The sequence below is a fragment of the Salvelinus namaycush genome, chromosome 33 (genome assembly GCF_016432855.1).
Source record: "Salvelinus namaycush isolate Seneca chromosome 33, SaNama_1.0, whole genome shotgun sequence".
NCBI lineage: Eukaryota > Metazoa > Chordata > Actinopteri > Salmoniformes > Salmonidae > Salvelinus > Salvelinus namaycush.
Genome location: NC_052339.1, coordinates 19848894 through 19867655, shown reverse-complemented (window position 1 = coordinate 19867655; position 18762 = coordinate 19848894). Strand labels below are relative to the sequence as shown.

Here is an 18762-nt window from a genome sequence, read left to right as displayed (position 1 = left end):
GAACCTTCAATGCTGCAGAAATATTTTGGTACCCTTCCCCAGATATGTGCCTTAACACAATCCTGTCTTGGAGCTCTACAGACAATTCCTTCGACCTCATGGCTTGGTTTTTGCTCTGACTATCAGGAATCAAGGTAAGACCCAGATGCAGACAAGTCGAATTGACAATGGTTTAATATTCCAACAGCGGCAGGCAATGGACAGGTCAAGGCAGGCAGGGGTCAGTAAACCAGAGGTGGGGCAATGGTACCGGACGGCAAGTAGGCTCAGGGTCAGGGAAGGCAGAGGTCAACAATCCAGAGGTGAGGCAAAGGTACAGGTCGGCAGGCGGGCTCAGAGTCAGGAGAGGCAAGGGTCAAAACCAGGAGTGCGAGAAAACGAGAGACTGGGAAAAGCAGGAGCTGAGAACAAACACACTGGTTGACTTGATAAACAAGACGAGCTGGCAATGGACAAATAGAGAACACAGGTATAAATACACAGGGGATAATAGGGAAGATGGGCAACACCTGGAGGGGTGTGGAGACAATCACAAGGACAGGTGAAACAGATCAGGGTGGGACACTGACATGCACTGTCAACTGTGGGACTTTATATAGACAGGTGTGTGCCTTTCCAAATCATGTCCAATCAATTGAATTTACCACAGGTGGACTCCAATCAAGTTGTAGAATCATCTGAAGGATGATCAATGGAAACAGGATGAGCTCAATTTCAAGTCTTATAGCAACGTTTCTGAATACTGATGTAAATAAGGTTTTTCTGTTTGAAATTTTTAATACATTTCCAAAATGTCAGAAAATCAGTTTTCACTTTGTCATTATGGGGTATTGTGTTTAGATTGATGAAGATTTGTTTTTATTTAATCAATTTTAGAATAAGGCTGTAACATAACAAAATGTGGAAAAAGTCAAGGGGTATGAATACTTTCCGAATACCCTGTATTTACACATACTCACATGTTTCATAGATAAAACTTAATTCAATTGCGTCATGTAAATTATTTCAATTTCTGTGTTATTTTTACACACAAGGACTTGATGAGCCTCTGAAACGTTTAAGCAGTCTGTGAAACCATATTGGTTTAATGGCCATCAGAATGACTAAGAAAATCAGATGTAATGTACAGAATCACATGAATCAATTAATAATGTGCAATTTCACAGTTGAAGGACAAAACTGCCTCTGAAGCCACATTGGCAAATATATTAAGGCAATATAGCTTGGAGTCGGCTCAAGTAGGAAACTAGAGACACTGCTGACAGTGTGCTTGCGAGATGCTGGAAAAAAAGCTATTTTAAAAGCATCCCGTGACTCCTGCCGTGTCTACAGACATCCCCCAAACAAAGAAAAAAAGATTATCTGAGAATGAGTGCATAACTGGTAGTCTCTAATAGCCACTCTTATAGCCACCTGACTGTCAGTCAGTTGGCTAGCTGCCGGTAGAGACTTCTATTGCAGTAACGTTGAAGGGCTGTAGTATTTATTAGCCAGCTAGAAGGATGAAGTAAGAAGCTAATGTTAAACGGAGCCTACCCCAGCAGGAGTAAAATATACACTACTAAGTTCTCATAACTTTGCTTTACAGAGAGCATGCTACTGAGACAGACAGTGATGTGGCCCTCAGTGGTGAGGCTGAGGCAGGCTGCATAGTATGCAGGAGGAAGCAGACAAGACAGAGAGAAAGAGAAAGCAAGCAGAGAGAGTGATTAATACAGTGGTTCCCAAACTTGGGATCGGGCCCCATGTTGGTCCCCTGAGAAAAAATATATGTTTTAATATGAACATCTCCACATGGCCCATCTTCCCTATAGGCTTACATTAAAATGCTATCAATATGCAAACAATACAGTATAAAAATGTCATACGTCTTCTTTTATATCTGTCGTTTCTCTTATCTCGATCGCTCAATGGAGTTTTTAATTTATCCATTGCCCACTTTTTTTTTACCAATACATCACGGATATTAATACAGAATTGTAAGTAATATTTTAATAAATCATGTGAATGTAATAATATGATCATCTGTGTGCTCCATTGATGTCTGTTTGTTCAATGCTTGATTAGTAATGCCTAGGAATATGAATGTGAACGCTATGTAATTTGAGAAAAGAGATATCTATGTCAAATCAAAAAGTATTGGTCGTGCACACAGTTTAGCAGATGTTATAGCGGTGCAGCGAAATGCTTATGTTACTAGCTCCTAACGATGCAGTCAAATGTCAAAACAATTCAAATGTAAAGAAAAATACACACACAAAAAAGTCAGAGTCAAAAAATTTCAGAACGAATCCAATTAACAACCCAAATAGCACTTTAACAGTAATCCAAATGCAATCTATACGTATCTACACCAGATAAATTTACACAAGATAAACTAAGAATGATATGTACAGCAGTAGATATATTAGAGTGAGCAAAGTCAAGAATCCAGTATATAGATAAATAGGTGGTGTCTATAAACAGTGTGAAATAGAACATACAGTAGTAGAAATATTAAAATTATCTATGTCAGGATACAGTACTTAAATACAGTGTGAAATGGGAAGTGACCAGTGGTGTAATGCCTCTATAACATGGGAAAGCAGCATTGGCTGTGAGTGTGCGTGTGTGAGTGAGTATGAGGTGTGTGTGTGTGTGTTTTGTGTGAGTGAGTGTTCATCACCTGGTAGACAGACGGCAAGTGGTGGCTGTTCAACAGTCTAGTAATAGAAGCTGTTCAGTAGTCTGATGGCCTGGTAATAGAAGCTGTTCAACAGTCTTTCCAATGGAAGGCTGCGTTTACCTTGCATTGCATTGCAGAGGCAGTTGCAGTGCGTTCTGAGTAGTCCAGACAAATCCAACGTATCCGTCAAACTGTATGTGTAGAAGGCTTTACAGAAATGGTAGCAAAAGGTGAATGTTGAACTTTTGTTGCACACATATCCAGATGATGCTGCGTACCATTTTGCGCAATGACAATGTAGGTGTGATGGAGGCATTAGCCCTGTCCACTGCTGCCGCTCTGCAGTGAGGTATACTTGGGGGCAAGGCCTGCAGGTAACTTGGACTTGGTTGCGCTTTCTCGCTCAGACGTTGCATGCATCAACCAATGGTTGTGTGCCAGGTCATCGACTCTGTTATCAACTGACAGATTGCTATATATGATGTGGTTAGCTGATACTTAAAATACCTATTCAGGCGCTGTAAGATCTGGCAGGTGTCAGAAACGCCTGGGCAGAGGAATGCACCCCTTATTTGACCAAAGAGGTGCCAGCGGGAGCACACTATGGGTATGTCCCAATAGTATCTCATTTACCCTAAAGTGTAGGCCTACCCTCGTTCACTAACCTACTTTCCACAAATCTAAAAGCATTGGAATGGTGGAGTCGTGGGCAAGTAGGAGTTTCCACCATATTTCCTATACCAGTCATTTCCTTTCAAATTAGTGAAGGGAAGTGAACAAGTGCACACATTGTGAGGAATGACATAATTCGGACATAGACCCTAGGTAGCGAGTCCATTAGGCTATTACAGCGCTTTCTGTAATAGACGGGACTGGAAAGTGAAAGCTATTGGAGTCAGTGACGGAAGTTAAATATATTGTCATGCTGTCCGCTGGCCAAGCAGGGAGATTGATAGATAAACAAGCCCGGCTGGTTATTCTAGGCTTATTACAGCTAGAATATAAAGAAGGGATTTATTTCATTAAGAAACACTACAACGCATGAACATTTTACTGCTGTATGGAAAACGCAACAACGCAGCCAGAGTGGTGGGAGTGGCACCTTTTTGTGAATATGAACCAAGAATGGTAGCCTACATACAAATGGTAGGTAACATAATAGGCTACTGTATAGTCTAGCCGAAGTTCAGTTGACTCACAGAATTATAAATACCATAACCCACTGGGCACTGACTTCAATTCAACGAAGTAAAACACATATAGAAATATCTGAAAGTTAACCTACCACTATCAATTTGTTTTCAGTTTGGACATTGGTTTGATATTCGGAGTTTGCTTGTCAATATCCTTGGATGGTTAGAGTGATTTGGGTAGAATCTGATGATAATAGAGAGTAAGGTACAGCCTTTGTTTTGTCCGTTCCGTTTTCAAAAAGTGACTTTAGATTGGTTTCAATGGGGGCATATTATGCACTCGCAGCTAAGGGACCGTCTTAAAAGTTCAATTAGCAGAACATGGTGTTTACAGAAAATACATTTTTTTGCCGCAGTTAAATAATATAGAGATCTCAAGCCACCTTTATGTTTTTTTCCACACAATTACATTTTGAAATGTTATGTTGTTTATTTTTCATGAACTGCAAAAATAAGAGTTCCAAAAATATAAATAGAACTATGATCGTTCTCACTCGTATGCAACCTATTGTAGCCTACTTGCATAACCTAGAGAGCTAAAATCACTTGTAGCAAAGTCACTTTCATAAGAGAGGTAAAGGAATCACTGAATCTTTAAACGTGATTAACACCGCACGTGTGTAGATCTGTAGCTCAAATAGAAAGGTCTAACTTTCAATACCTTCCTATCACAAGATAGGCCATGTGGGATGTTCATATTGAAACATATCTTATTTAATTAAGTTCCTAACTATTGCAGAAACGTTAAAGGGCTCTGTCTAGTATTACTTAGCCAGCTAGAAAGATAAATAAGATGCCAGGAGAATGCTACCTGCCCGAATGCATAGTGCCAACTGTAAAGCTTGGTGAAGGAGGAATAATGGTCTGGGGCTGTGTTTCATGGTTCAGGCTAGGCCCCTTTGTTCCAGTGAAGGGTAATCTTAACGCTACAGCATACAATGACATTGTAGACAATTCTGTGCTTCCAACTTTGTGGCAACAGTTTGGGGAAGGTCCTTTCATCTTTCAGCATGACAATGCCCCAGTGCTCAAAGCGAGGTCCATACAGAAATGGTTTGTTGAGATCAGTGTGGAAGAACTTGACTGGCCTGCACAGAGCCCTGACCTCAACCCCATCGAACACCTTTGGAATGAATTGGAACGCTGACTGCCAGCCAGGCCTAATCGCCCAACACCAGTGCCCAACCTCACTAATGCTCTTGTGGCTGAATGGAAGCAAGTCCCTGCAGCAATGTTCCAACAACTAGTGGAAAGCCTTCCCAGAAGAGAGGAGGCTGTTATAGGAGAAAAGGGGGGACCAACTCCTTATTAATGCCCATGATTTAGAATGAGATGTTCGACGAGCAGGTGCCCACATACTTTCAGTCATTTGGTGTATGTGTGTAGGTGTAAGCGTGTGTGTGTGTGTGTGTGTGTGTGTGTGTGTGTGTGTGTGTGTGTGTGTGTGTGTGTGTGTGTGTGTGTGTGTGTGTGTGTGTGTGTGTGTGTGTGTGTGTGTGTGTGTGTGTGTGTGTGTGTGTGTGTGTGCGTGCGTGCGTGCGTGCGTGCGTGCGTGCGTGCGTGCGTGCGTGCGTGCGTGCGTGCGTGCGTGCGTGCGTGCGTGCGTGCGTGCGTGCGTGCGTGCGTGCGTGCGTGCGTGCGTGCGTGCGTGCGTGCGTGCGTGCGTGCGTGCGTGCGTGCGTGCGTGCGTGCGTGCGTGCGTGCGTGCGTGCGTGCGTGCGTGCGTGCGTGCGTGCGTGCGTGCGTGCGTGCGTGCGTGCGTGCGTGCGTGCGTGCGTGCGTGCGTGCGTTTTGCTGCTAACTGAATTGTATGCATTAGTCAGAGTTAAATATTAGAGATTGCGGGTGTGTAAAATGGAGCCATCAATCAAAGCAGACATTTATATGTTCAGGACTTCTGAGCAGAATGTTGGAAAGCAAAACACACTTCTCAAAATCAAGACGCCAGGCTGATTGGATATTGAAATGGACTCGGGAAATTACAGATTATTTCTTTATTTTCTAAACTTTATCTAATTTTAATGACATTATGGTGTTATCCATATGCTTAGGGACTATTGTTTTTTCAGTCTGACACACACATCTACAGAATGGAGCGGACATGAGTCGGTCATGATCATGTGATGAGGTAGCCCCGCCCGCGAACTTCAAAACCAGTGTTTGCCTTCAGCCTAAAAGGGAATTACCTATTGGTCTAACAGTCTAGGATGTTGGTTGCTCCTGTGGGAGACCTAGGTTCATATCCTGTGTGTTACACGTACAATGCAGTCTTATTCTAAAATTGATTGAATGTTTTTTTCCCCTCGTCATCCTACACACAATACCCCATAATTACAAAGCAAAAACAGGTTTGTAGAAATGTTTGCAAATGTATAAAATAAAATAAACTGAAATATCACATTTACAGTACTCAGACCCTTTACTCAGTACTTTGTTGAAGCGCCTTTGGCAGCGATTACAGCCTCAAGTCTTCTTGGGTATGACGCTACAAGCTTGACAGACCTGTATTTAGGGAGTTTCTCATATTCTTCTCTGCAGATCCTCTCAAGCTCTGTCAGGTTGGATGGGGAGCGTCGCTGCACAGCTATTTTCAGGTCTCTCCAAAGATGTTCTTATCGGGTTCAAGTCTAGGCTCTGGCTGGGCCACTCAAGGACATTCAGAGACTTGTCCCGAAGCCACTCCTGTGTAGTCTTGGCTGTGTGCTTAGGGTAGTTGTCCTGTTGGAAGGTGAACCGTCACCCCAGGCTGAGGTCCTGAGCACTCTGGAGCAGGTTTTCATCAAGGATCTCTCTGTACTTTGCTCCATTCATCTTTCCCTCAATCCTGACTAGTATCCCAGCCCCTGCAGCTGAAAAACATCCCCACAGCATGATGCTACCACCACCATGCTTCACTGTAGGGATGGTGTCAGGTTTCCTCCAGACATGACGCTTGGCATTCAGGCCAAAGAGTTCAATATTGGTTCCATCAGACCAAATAATCTTATTTCTCATGTTCTGAGAGCCTTTAGGTGCCTTTTGGCAAACTCCAAGCAAGCTGTCATGTGCCTTTTACTGAGGAGTGGCTTCTGTCTGGCCACTCTGTCATAAAGGCCTGATTGGTGGAGTGCTGCAGAGATGGTTGTCCTTCTGGAAGGTTCTCCCATCTCCACAGAGGAACTCTAGAGCTTTGTCAGAGTGACCATTGGGTCACCTCCCTGACCAAGGCCCTTCTCCCCCGATTGCTCAGTTTGGCCGGGCGGCCAGCTCTAGGAAGAGTCTTTGTGGTTCCAAACTTCTTCCATTTAAGAATGATGGAGGCCACTGTGATCTTGGGAACCTTCAATGCTGCAGAAATGTTTTGGTACCCTTCCCCAGATATGTACCTCGACACAATCCTGTCTCGGCGCTCTACAGACAATTCCTTCGACCTCATGGCTTGGATTCTGCTCTGACATGCACTGTCAACTGTGGGACCTTATATAGACAGGTGTGTGTCTTTCCAAATCATGTCCAATCAATTGAATTTACCACAGGTGTACTCCAATAATGTTGTAGAAACATCTCAAGGATGATCAATGGAAACAGGATGAGATCAATTTTGAGTCTCAGCAAAGGGTCTGAATACTGATGTAAATTAGGTTTTTCTGTTTGAAAGTATTAATACATTTTCTAAAATTTAAAAAAACTTTTTTCACTTTGTCATTATGGAGTATTGTGTGTAGATTGATGAGAATATGTTTCCCTTTAATCCATTTTAGAATAAGGCTGTAACATAACAAAATGTGGAAAAAGTCAAGGGGTATGAATACTTTCCGGATTCACTGTATATACACATACTCACATGTTTCATATATACAACTTAATTCGATTGCTTCATGTAAATGATTTCAATTTCTGTGATATATATATATATATTAAGGCAATATAAGCAGCAGTGTGTGTGTGTGTGTGTGTGTGTGTGTGTGTGTGTGTGTGTGTGTGTGTGTGTGTGTGTGTGTGTGTGTGTGTGTGTGTGTGTGTGTGTGTGTGTGTGTGTGTGTGTGTTTGCACGCTTGGCTCTCATCTGTCTGTATGCCTCACATGGTTCCAAACAGAAAACGTAATTATTTGAACAATGGCTCGTGTAATCAGAAGAGTCAAATATTTATTAATACCCACAGCTGGTGGGATCATTTTAATAAACATGTGTCTTTGACATTTGATAGTGTAATACTCTCTTACGGACCAAATGAGCCAAGTGAAGGAAACAGAAAATTAAGCTTTAGCGAGTCTGTAGTCTTTCTTATGAAGTTTATCTATTTGCCATTCCCTCCCTCTCTCGGTGTCTGATCCTCTTGAATACACTAGCTGTGTGTTGACCATGGCTGTGTGCCAGGGCAGAATAGAATGTTCTCACCATCCAGTCCTTGGTTACAATAGCTTCTCAGGAATAATTGACTCTCGGAATGCATCGCCTTCCCATTAGAAAACAAAAGACTTTGGAACTGTGGAGTTTTTTTTGCAACATTTCTGTTTTATACTCATTTATCATTATGAAATTACATGATTTTGACCCTATACTTCAATGAAAATGGTTTCCCCTCTCCATTCCCTAGGTGATTAGTGTCAGTTTCCCCCAGGTTGGAACATCTTATTGCAGGTCTGAACGGGGTCTTTGCTGAGATCATCAGTGTGACAGGGACAAAATCAGCTGTGTGGGGGTCTGTGTGTGTGTGTGTGTGTGTGTGGACTCACTTCTCTGTCCAAGGTCATTTTACCTTTTTGAGGGTGTGTTTGTGCATGCAGTGGCACACTGTCAGTGGTGGAAAAAGTACTCAAGGAAAATTACTCAAGGAGGCCTCCCGAGTGGTGCAGTGTTGCGGCGTCACTACAGCCTGGGGTTTGATCCCAGGCTGTGTGATTACCGGCCGTGACCGGGAGTCCCATAAGGCGGCGCACAATTGGCCCAGCGTCATCCGGGTTAGGGGAGGGTTGCAGGGGGGGGCTTTACTTGGCTCATCGTGCTCTAGCGACTCCTTGTGGCGGACCGGGCGCCTCCAGGCTGACTTCAGTCGTCAGTTGAACGTGTTTCCTCCGACACATTGGTGCAGCTATCTTCCTGGTTAATCGAGCAGGTGTTAAGAAGCACCGCTTGGCGGGTCATGTTTCGGAGGATGCATGACTCGAACTTCGCCTCTCCCGAGCCCGTTGAGTTGCAGCGATGAGACAAGATCATAATCACGAAATTGGGGAGAAAAAGTGGGTAAGAAAATATATATATACAATACAAAAGTTTGGATTTTCTACATTATAGAATAATAGTGAATACATCAAACTATGAAATAACACATACGGAATCATGTAGTAACCAAAAAAGTGTTGAACAAATCAAAATATATATTATATTTGAGATTCTTCAAAGTAGCCACTTGATGACAGCTTTGCACACTTGGCATTATCTTGGCATTCTCTCAACCAGCTTCATGATGTAGTCACCTGGAATGCTTTTCCAACAGTCTTGAAGTCATTTATACATATGCTGAGCACTTGTCGGCTGCATTTCCTTCATTCTGTGGTCCAACTCATCCCCAACCATCTCAATTGGGTTGAGATCGGGTGATTGTGGAGGACAGGTCATCTGATGCAGCACTCCATCACTCTCCTTCTTGGTCAAATAGCCCTTACACAGCCTGGAGGTGTGTTTTGAGTTATTGTCCTGTTGAAAAACAAATAACAGTTCCCCTAAGTGCAAACCACATGGGATGGCGTATTGCTGCAGAATGCTGTGGTAGCCATGCTGGTTAAGTGTGCCTAAATCACCAACAGTGTCACCAGCAAAGCACCCCCACACCATCTCACCTCCTCCTCCATGCTTCACAGCGGGAACCACACATGCTGAGATCATCCGTTCACCTACTCTGCGTCTCACAAAGACACGGCGGTTGGAACCAAAAATCTCAAATTTGGACTCATCGGACCACAGGACAGATTTCCACCGATCTAATGTCCATTTCTTGTGTGTCTTGGCCAAAGCAAGTCTCTTCTTATTATTGGTGTCCTTTAGTAGTGGTCTCTTTGCAGCAATTCAACCATGAAGGCCTGATTCATGCAGTCTCCTCTGAACAGTTGATGTTGAGATGTATCTGTTACTTGAACTCTGTGAAGCATTTATTTGGGCTGCAATCTGAGGTGCAGTTAATTGCCGATTTCTGAGGCTGTTAACTCTAAAGAACGTATCCTCTGCAGCAGAGGTAACCCTGGGTCTTCCATTCCTGTGACGGACCTCATGAGAGCCAGTTTCATCATAGCGCTTGATGGTTTTTGCGACTGCACTTGAAGAAACTTTCAAAGTTCTTGAAATGTTCAGGATTGACTGACCTTCATGTCTTAAAGTAATGATGGACTGTCGTTTCTCTTTGCTTATTTGAGCTGTTCTTGCCATAATATGGACTTGTTTTTTTACCTAATAGGGCTATCTTCTGTATACCAACCCTACCTTGTCACAACGCAACTGATTGGCTCAAATTGATTAAGAAGGAAAGACATTCCATAAATTAACTTTTAACAAGGCACACCTGTTAATTGAAATGCATTCCAGGTGACTACCTCATGAAGCTGGTTGAGAGAATGCCAAGAGTGTGCAAAGCTGTCATCAAGGCAAAATATGTGGTATTATTCCATATGTGTTACTTCATAGTTTTGATGTCTTCACTATTATTGTAGAATATTAGTGGAAAATAGTAAAAATAAACAAAAATCATGGAATGAGTAGGTGTGTCCAAACTTTTGACTGGTAGTGTATATAAAATGTTTTTTTAGAAGGATTCAGGAGCCCGTACTCAGTGAGTGTAGACAGCCTGCTGCCGCTCTGCTAATCGTCAGATGGGGGGAGGAGAGGAGGTAGGGGGCCCATGTGGGTAACTGGGGGGACCTGCTTTGTTTGGGTAACTGATTAATAATAAATAAAACAAACTGCATAATAAATAAATGTAACTGGCCAATTGTGTGAGTCAGTGACTGGGCTCAAACCCATAGGGGCCCAATAGTTTATTATTTATTTTTATCTAACCACAGGAGCCCACTCGCAGTGTTCAAAATACACCAAAGAGAATCATATATATATTTTTTAAACTAAGCCCAAGGCCTATGATTTCTTAATCCGGTCCTGAACATGGTACAATCGGTCTGTAGTTTAGCTGTTGACTACTGCCAGACCAGAGGTCCGAGATGTCTCGTAATGGCACTCACCTGGATCGGTAAAGTATGAGTAGATCAAGATAAATCAAAATAATATTTAGCATGAGCCATGAGTCTGTAACTACTGTGGATAATGCTAAGACTGTTGTACACTTACACCTCTCTCTTTCCCTCTCTCTGTCTGTCTTTCTCTCACACACACAGAATATTCTTGGCATCTCTGTCTTTTCTCTCATGCTGCTACCTCTGGCGTTGTCTTGTGACAGCAACAGGACTATGAGAGAGATCGCTGAGGACTACGAGACTGTCATCTACCCGCTCCTTCAGAACCTTGTAAGTACCATGACGGACAAGGGGTTTTCCTGTTGCCATGGAGATCTCAAAATTGACTTTAAACGGTTTATATGGATCGTGTTAAATGGAGCTCTCTGCTTTCACTCATAGGAGAACAACATCACGGAATCATTAAAAGTGATTAATAAAACCTGCACGGAGAAGGAAATCGCTGAATGTGAGAAGGATAAAGTGAGTATTTACAATATTATGAACAAACTTCCTTCCAGTGGTTTAAAGTACTTAAGTAAAAATACTTTAAAGTACTACTTAAGTAGTTTGGAGTACCTGTACTTTACTATTTCAATTTTGTAATACTTCTACTTCACTATATTCTTTAAGAAAATATTGTAATTTTCACTCCATACATTTTCCTTGACACCCAAAAGTACTAGACACATTTTGTATGCTAAGCAGGACAGGAAAATTGTCCAATTCACGCACTTATCAACAGAACATTCCTGGTCATCCCTACTACCTCTGATCTTGTCACGATCGTTATAAGGAGTAGACCAATCCTATGTATGTTTCAATCCTTTATTTTGGAAATGAAAACTTAAAAGAACAAAACAACAAAACGAACAAACGAAACGTGAAGCTAAATAATAATGCTCACAAGATCCCACAAAGCACAAAAGGGGAAATGGCTGCCTAAATATGATCCCCTATCAGAGACAACGATAAACTGCTGCCTCTGATTGGGAATCATACCAGGCCAACATAGATGTATAATTACCTAGATGACCCACCCTAGTCACACCCCGACCTAACCAACATAGAGAATAACAGGCTCTCTATGGTCAGGGCGTGACAGATCTGGTGGACTTACTAAACACACAGGCTTCCTTTGTAAATAATGTCTGAATGTTGGCGTGTGCCCCTGGCTATCCATAAATTTAAAAAACAAGAATGTAACGATGTACGCTGAGAGTTGGGAAGCAAATTCAGAGAGTGCTTCAATAAATAAATTAAACAAACACGTAACACAAACAACGGACAGACATGACCCAGGAACAGAAATAATGACGGCTGGGGAAGAAACCAAAGGGAGTGACATATATAGGGCAGGTAATCAAGGAGGTGATGGAGTCCAGGTGAGTGTCATTATGCACAGATGCGCGTAACGATGGTGACAGGTGTGCGACATAACGAGCAGCCTGGTGACCTAGAGGCCAGAGAGGGAGCACACATGACAAAGAAAATGGTGCGTCTGGCTTGCTTAATATAAGGAATTTTAAATTATTTATACTTTTACTTTTGATGCTTAAGTATATTTTAGAAATTAAATTTACTTTTGATATTTAAGTATATTTTAAACCAAATACTTGTAGACTTTTACTCAAGTAGAATTTTACTGGGTGACTTTCACTTGAGTCATTTTCTATTAAAGTATCTTAATTTTTCCACCACTGCTTCCTTCCATCTTTTCGTCCCTCCCTCATTTTCTCATCTCTCACCTGACCAAAGATCAACCACATGGCAATGGTGCAAGGCTGTTACCTTACTGCTTCCTGCTATTTTAGATTAGGAACTGCATCACCAGAGTAGACAACCAACACAGAACATTGACTTGAATGGGAATGTCCACTGTAGTCCATCTAATTCTCCAGATGACTCTGATCATTGTTTTGTAGGAGAGACAGTTCATCCACAACATGCTGTGTAGGCATACCAGACTCATCAGGCTCTATAAGCTAGAGAGGCTCAAGAGAGACATCCTGTGCTCACTGGGCCGCCACTGTCCTAGAAAACAGGTGAGATCCATTCATTAGTAGTTAGCCAACTACACTACATGTACAGTATGTCTTTCTTACGAATGTTGAGATACTCTTTTTATATCTAATCACTGTATTATTACTGCCCATAGATATTGATTGACCATATTATTATTGAGTTGTCAATGTTCCCTTTTCTCAACATCCAGAGGAGTTCACAAGGACAGAGCGCACACCATCAGCATCCGAATAGAAAGAAGAAGTCAGGAGGAGAAAGGGAGGAGGAAAACGAGAAAACTGAGGAGAACAGAGGGACCACGGAGGAAGGAGGGGAGAGGGTGGACAGTGGGAAACAGCAGAGACGAGATAAAGGGGAGGAAAGGAGGAGCACAGAGGCCATGGAGCGGAGGAGGAGACGGTGTGGACAGAAGGTGTTTGTGGACAGCTTGAATGGGTGCTACATGTCCCTGGCTGAAAGATATGGAGGCCTGAGATGAGAGGAGAGATGTGGCCCGGAGCTAACCGCACCAAGAACCAACAAACTTACTGTAAAGTGTATAGTTACTGTAAAGAAAAAAATGATACCATGCGTCCTGTAAAGTAGTATCGTCTTGCCAGACACTTACTTAGAATAAAAGTGTCTGCTAAATATTCATCCTATTATAATAGACAAAGGCGAAAATCTCTGTGGTACCTAACAAATTGTGAGGTGTTCTGTTACAATGATGAAACTCTTGTGTCGTAATGATAAGTCTGTGGCACAGTGCAATTATCCTAAAGCAAACAAACAAAGATGATTGATTGCTTGTGTACAAATGAAGTGCACTTTTGAGTAGAGAGACTTGTTGTAGCTCATGATGTCCCTCTTTCTGCTCCAGTTAGTGGTATTGGGCAGTGAGCCTGGCCTTGGGTGTGTGACAGTGTTGCTTTATTATTATAGAATGGCAGTTTGAAAGCCTATTACGCCAAGGATGTTTGCTTTCAACTTAGTGTCTTAACTGAAATCCACATAGGGCTACTAAAACCTTCCCCAAAAACTTCCTGTGAAATTCAACCAACGCCTTTCGCGCAAGCCTTTTTCCCTTATTTGATGAATGATGCTCATCTTGACCTGATTTCAAGCTTTGTAGAGTAGTTTTCCAAGCGTAAGGCAACATGATATCCAATGTTGTCTTATTGTAACTGTAGCATTGGTTTTAGTACTATTTATTTTTATTCTGAAATCATATTGACTCACAAGTGTTAACTGTACCCCTGTAATCCTTTTATTGTGAAGCACTTAAATTATCCCCTGCGTGTGTCAGAGCAAAATAAGACGTTTTGATGTTGATGTGATCCTTAGGCCACTATAACTCTACATTAATAGAGTTTAAACTGCCATTGTGGTTTTGCCTGGGTGCCAGTCTGTTTCTGCTGTTGCCATTTAATACTTTCAAAGCCTGGGGAAGGAGAATATGTGCATTAATTACTCTGATCCTTATAATGTGACAAAGTGGTAGTTGTACATGCTAGCATGATTAATTATGCATTTATATTGTAACATTTTATTTTGTTTAGTGTTTTGTTGCTCAAGCATTTGATTCATAGTGTCTTATGCTACATTCATAACCAAGTGGGAAGGTGGTAATTACCTGTTGTGAAGTCGTAAATATGAGTTGGATGCGTTCACATGCTTTCAACTCATTGAGAAAGCTGCATCAAACCATAAACTAAAAGTATAGCTGTCATGCTTAAACAAATTATAGTCTTCAAAAACAATATGAATAGATTGCTTTTCATAAATGTTTCTTGTTGCATTTAACTGTTGAAAATGCTGTTATTGAGGTAATTTCCTTAGTAGGTGAGTTCAGCATGTGGGTGAAGTCGTAGCTCAGGGATCATAGACGAGTTTCCCACTAGTAATTGCGAGTTGGAAGGGCATTCCAGGGGATTTCTCCCTGTCGTATGGTCCTATGTACGAATTTATGAGGTCTTATATAGAGCTTCAAAATAAAAACAACCAATACATCATCATGAGTAGCTTAGCTATAGTAAAGGTCAACCAATAGAGGTCAAGTCTTTGAGTGCATGCATCCTCCAAAGATGGAGAGGGACAGTTCATGGCTTGATCAGGTGACCAGGGAGATGGTGATGAAGAGTCTGGTGACGATCATGTAGAGGGCTACTCTGGGAAACAGCCTAAGTCATGTAGCTACTGGACTTCTCCCTCACAATGTATGGCACCCACTTGGGTGATGCCTCGTCAGCTCTGGGCATCAGTCGTCCTCATTATGAGCCCTTTGCCTCAGCACTCCAATTCCTCTCAAGCTTCAGGTGACTCTTCAATTGATGTTTTCAAACTCCAAAGATCAGGAACCAGCAGCCAGGTGAAACAAAAAAAGCTGGTACAATGTCTAGATGCATCATTCAAACAAAAACAATTTGCCAGCTAGCTAACTAGCTAGCCAAGCCAAAGAGTTGACCTGCCAGTCCATCTTCAAATCTGTGGGTTAAAACCCCCATGGATATGGAATAAAACTCAATGTTATAAAAAAATAAAACAGCTGATACAAATATATATTTAAAACACATACAAATGATGAAATATGTTCATATTTACAGGATCTCTCTGCTTAGGCTGCTACTGGGGCGCTATGGAAACTATAGAACCAATAATAAGCCCATATGGGCTGGGCACCAAATGGTGTATGACATGGAAAACAAAAAGGAAACAAACAGATATCAGGCTGATTGAGTTATGATTGTGTTATCCATGTACTGTATACTATGTATTATATTCTACCAAGGACTGCAAATATATTTTTATATTCAACTGCAAATATATTTTATATTCAACTGCAAATACGTGTTATGGTGTATTCCTTCTTTAAAGACCAACTAACCCGCAACTTAAGGGACAGCTACAACCAGTCTGCTGTTTTTCCCTAGCTAAAGATGACAACACACACACGTCGAATGACTAATACACAGAAGATTCTTCAGAAATGTTTATTGATAAATGTTTAGGACGGAAGTACGACAGTCAATTTCCAGCATAGGAATGTCCTATCCAGTCAGGTAAGCATTGCATATCATCTAAATAACGCTTGCATCGGGGTGCATTTACAGTCATCGCAAGTTCTTTAAAATGACACAAATTAAGATGTTTCGATACAGCTCAATATAAAGATGACTACAATAACATTAATGATATGGATGAAATTAGATAGGAGTTCCTTTTAGTGTAAAATTATTATTTACCCATATCATGAGTTGGGTAGATGTCTTTACAATCTTACTGGTGGGCAGCAGTGTGTGCAGGCTTTTGTTCCTGCCCGGCACTAACACACTGATTCAGCTAAATGAACCACCATGAGCCTCATCAAGAACAGTAGAAACAGGTGTGTTAGTGCCGGGCTGGGTCAAAAGCCTGCGCAGCCTGTGGGGTCCAGGACCATGATTGAAGATCATTGATGTGGTCTGGGCAACTGGTTGAATGTGACCTGCAGGGACAGTGTTGGTGAGGACTGGTCAGTGTTGGTGAGGACTGGTCAGTGTTGGTGAGGACTGGTCAGTGTTGGTGAGGACTGGTCAGTGCATGTACCGGCCCGTACCGTAAATCCCAGATTATCCCATTCAATACTGATTCAAAATTAACACCGAGTACGTTTACATGCACAGTAAGAATTTGATATTAAAACAGACTATAGCAGTTGGCAGACTATGCAGTAGTAATGTAAACACCTTACTCTGATGTTAAATCGGCATAAGGTCAAAATCTAAGTAAGCATACGGTTTTCTGAGTAATCTTTCAAATTATTAGGACATGTAAACACCTTAATCTGTGTTCCAGCCGTGTATTTCATCAGCGCATGTGTTAGCACCAGTTGAGCGAGCCTCCCACTTTAATGTGAGTGAAGTGAGTTTGAGTGTCTTAGAAGTAGTTTTCACATACAAACGTTATATGTCTGAACTCAGAATCAAATATGCTTCCCAAAACTAACATGGTCGCTGTGATAGAACGAATATATTTTGATTGGCGATTTTCTGCATTTATCAGAGTGCCATCAGGTAATCTGACTATCCACAATAATCGCATTACCGTGTGCATGTAATCGTACTCACTGAAGGAAACACAGGAACACATGTAGGTAGATACAGAAAAAGGCTTTCACAAAACCATGAAAAAAATACATTTTGATTGCTTAGTTAAAACAAACACAGAGCGATAAAATAAATTAACCCATTTTCTTGTATACAGTATGTGGAAATAGCAGTATCTGAATGATGGTCAATTTGAACACCTTGTATCGTATAATTGTATCGGAAATGTTATATCGTGTATTGAAACTGCTGCCTTTAAAATCATTTAAAAACGCTGACCTATACCACAACTATTTAACAGCAATGGCCTCTTACACTGCATGTTAGTGGGGGTTTTATCTTCATAAATTCTGTTCTGGAGGCAGCTCTGCAGAGTCATAAAATCGGATTTTAAACATAACCCTTACCCTCACCATAACCACACCGCTAAACCTAATGCCTAACCCTAAATGAAGACCAAAAAGCTCATTTTTGTTTTCATGAATTTTTACAATATAGACAATTTTGACATTGCATCTGTCCTAAGGGGAAATCACTCAGGCCGTGTCTAGACTTGACAGTTCATGCAGCTTTTGTATTCTGATCAGGTCATGTGTCTACACCTACATTTAAATGTGTCTACTGTGTCCACAGTGTGTCCGGAATCCCTTTTTTTCACACTATATTCAAATGACAGTATGCATTCTACAAACGGTGGAATAGGCAAAATATGATCATAACTACTGTAGCTAACCTCTGTAGCTAGCCAGCAAGATAGTAAGCAACACTAAAGTGATTGCAAACGGGATAACACTAGCCAAACAGAAATGTTTTTCTAAATATTAGCTAGTTGGCTACCATTTGAGGCCAGCAAACACGTTCCTCTCACACTAGGAACGTAAACCCTCCAACATTATAATGAAAAGGTGCTTCTCTGTCCCAAAACACACGTTTTCTGGAGATTTGGTAGAGGAGTGCTGATGATGTTGCCCACTGTTTGCGCTTTCGGTAGCCTGATTGCGTCCAGACTGAGGAGAAATCCACACACAATGCATCCCTGACCACTTCAGATGTGAACACAATTAGACCACAAAGCGACTTTTGTGCATCTAGACCCGTCTTTTCAATGTGATCTTCGTATTATGACAGCAGAAGTCGCATGAAAGTGTCAAGTGTAGACACAACCTCAGTTCTGCCTCCAGGACAAGATTCATAACAATAAAAGGTCAACCTGCTCTTACACTGGTCCCAGTAAAAATAATGTGTATTCTTTTCCAAATACTTAACATTAATTCTACTCATGACTCAATGAAAAGAATGAGTCCAGTTTGCCACGTCACACATTCCATTAATCTACAATAATTAAACTCCTTTTTTTATCAGTAGTCAATAATTTGCACTTCAATAGTAATACATTGAATATGTGAGGCAGGAGAGAAACGGGTGGGAGGGAGTAGATAGAAACCCACTCTCATCCTACCTAGGGTTATACTGGAAAGGGCTTGTAGATCATGGTACATAGGCAGTGGTTGGGATAAGAATGGGTTAGGGTGGACATTTGGGGTAATTATGTTCTTGAGTCTTCTGTAGTAAAGCCTGAATAACACTGTCATAATAATGACATTAACAGTTATGA

The 18762-nt window shown here is 41.5% G+C and overlaps 1 protein-coding gene across 1 annotated transcript; it reads left to right on the top strand.

Annotated features, from left to right (window-relative positions):
• The first annotated feature begins 3584 nt into the window (after positions 1-3584).
• Positions 3585-15835, top strand: LOC120027982. The gene is made up of 5 exons (XM_038973079.1): positions 3585-3811; positions 11221-11349; positions 11461-11541; positions 12984-13103; positions 13274-15835. The coding sequence occupies exons 1-5, from the start codon at positions 3707-3709 to the stop codon at positions 13559-13561; spliced, it is 723 nt and encodes a 240-aa protein (XP_038829007.1). The 5' UTR covers positions 3585-3706; the 3' UTR covers positions 13562-15835.
• Positions 15836-18762: the final 2927 nt, after the last annotated feature.

Coding starts and splice junctions, on each gene's coding strand:
- LOC120027982 (XM_038973079.1), top strand. CDS start 3,707: ATGAACATTTTACTGCTGTATGGAAAACGCAACAACGCAGCCAGAGTG. Junction 11,350..11,460: donor ACCCGCTCCTTCAGAACCTT/GTAAGTACCATG, acceptor TTTCACTCATAG/GAGAACAACATCACGGAATC. Junction 11,542..12,983: donor CTGAATGTGAGAAGGATAAA/GTGAGTATTTAC, acceptor ATTGTTTTGTAG/GAGAGACAGTTCATCCACAA.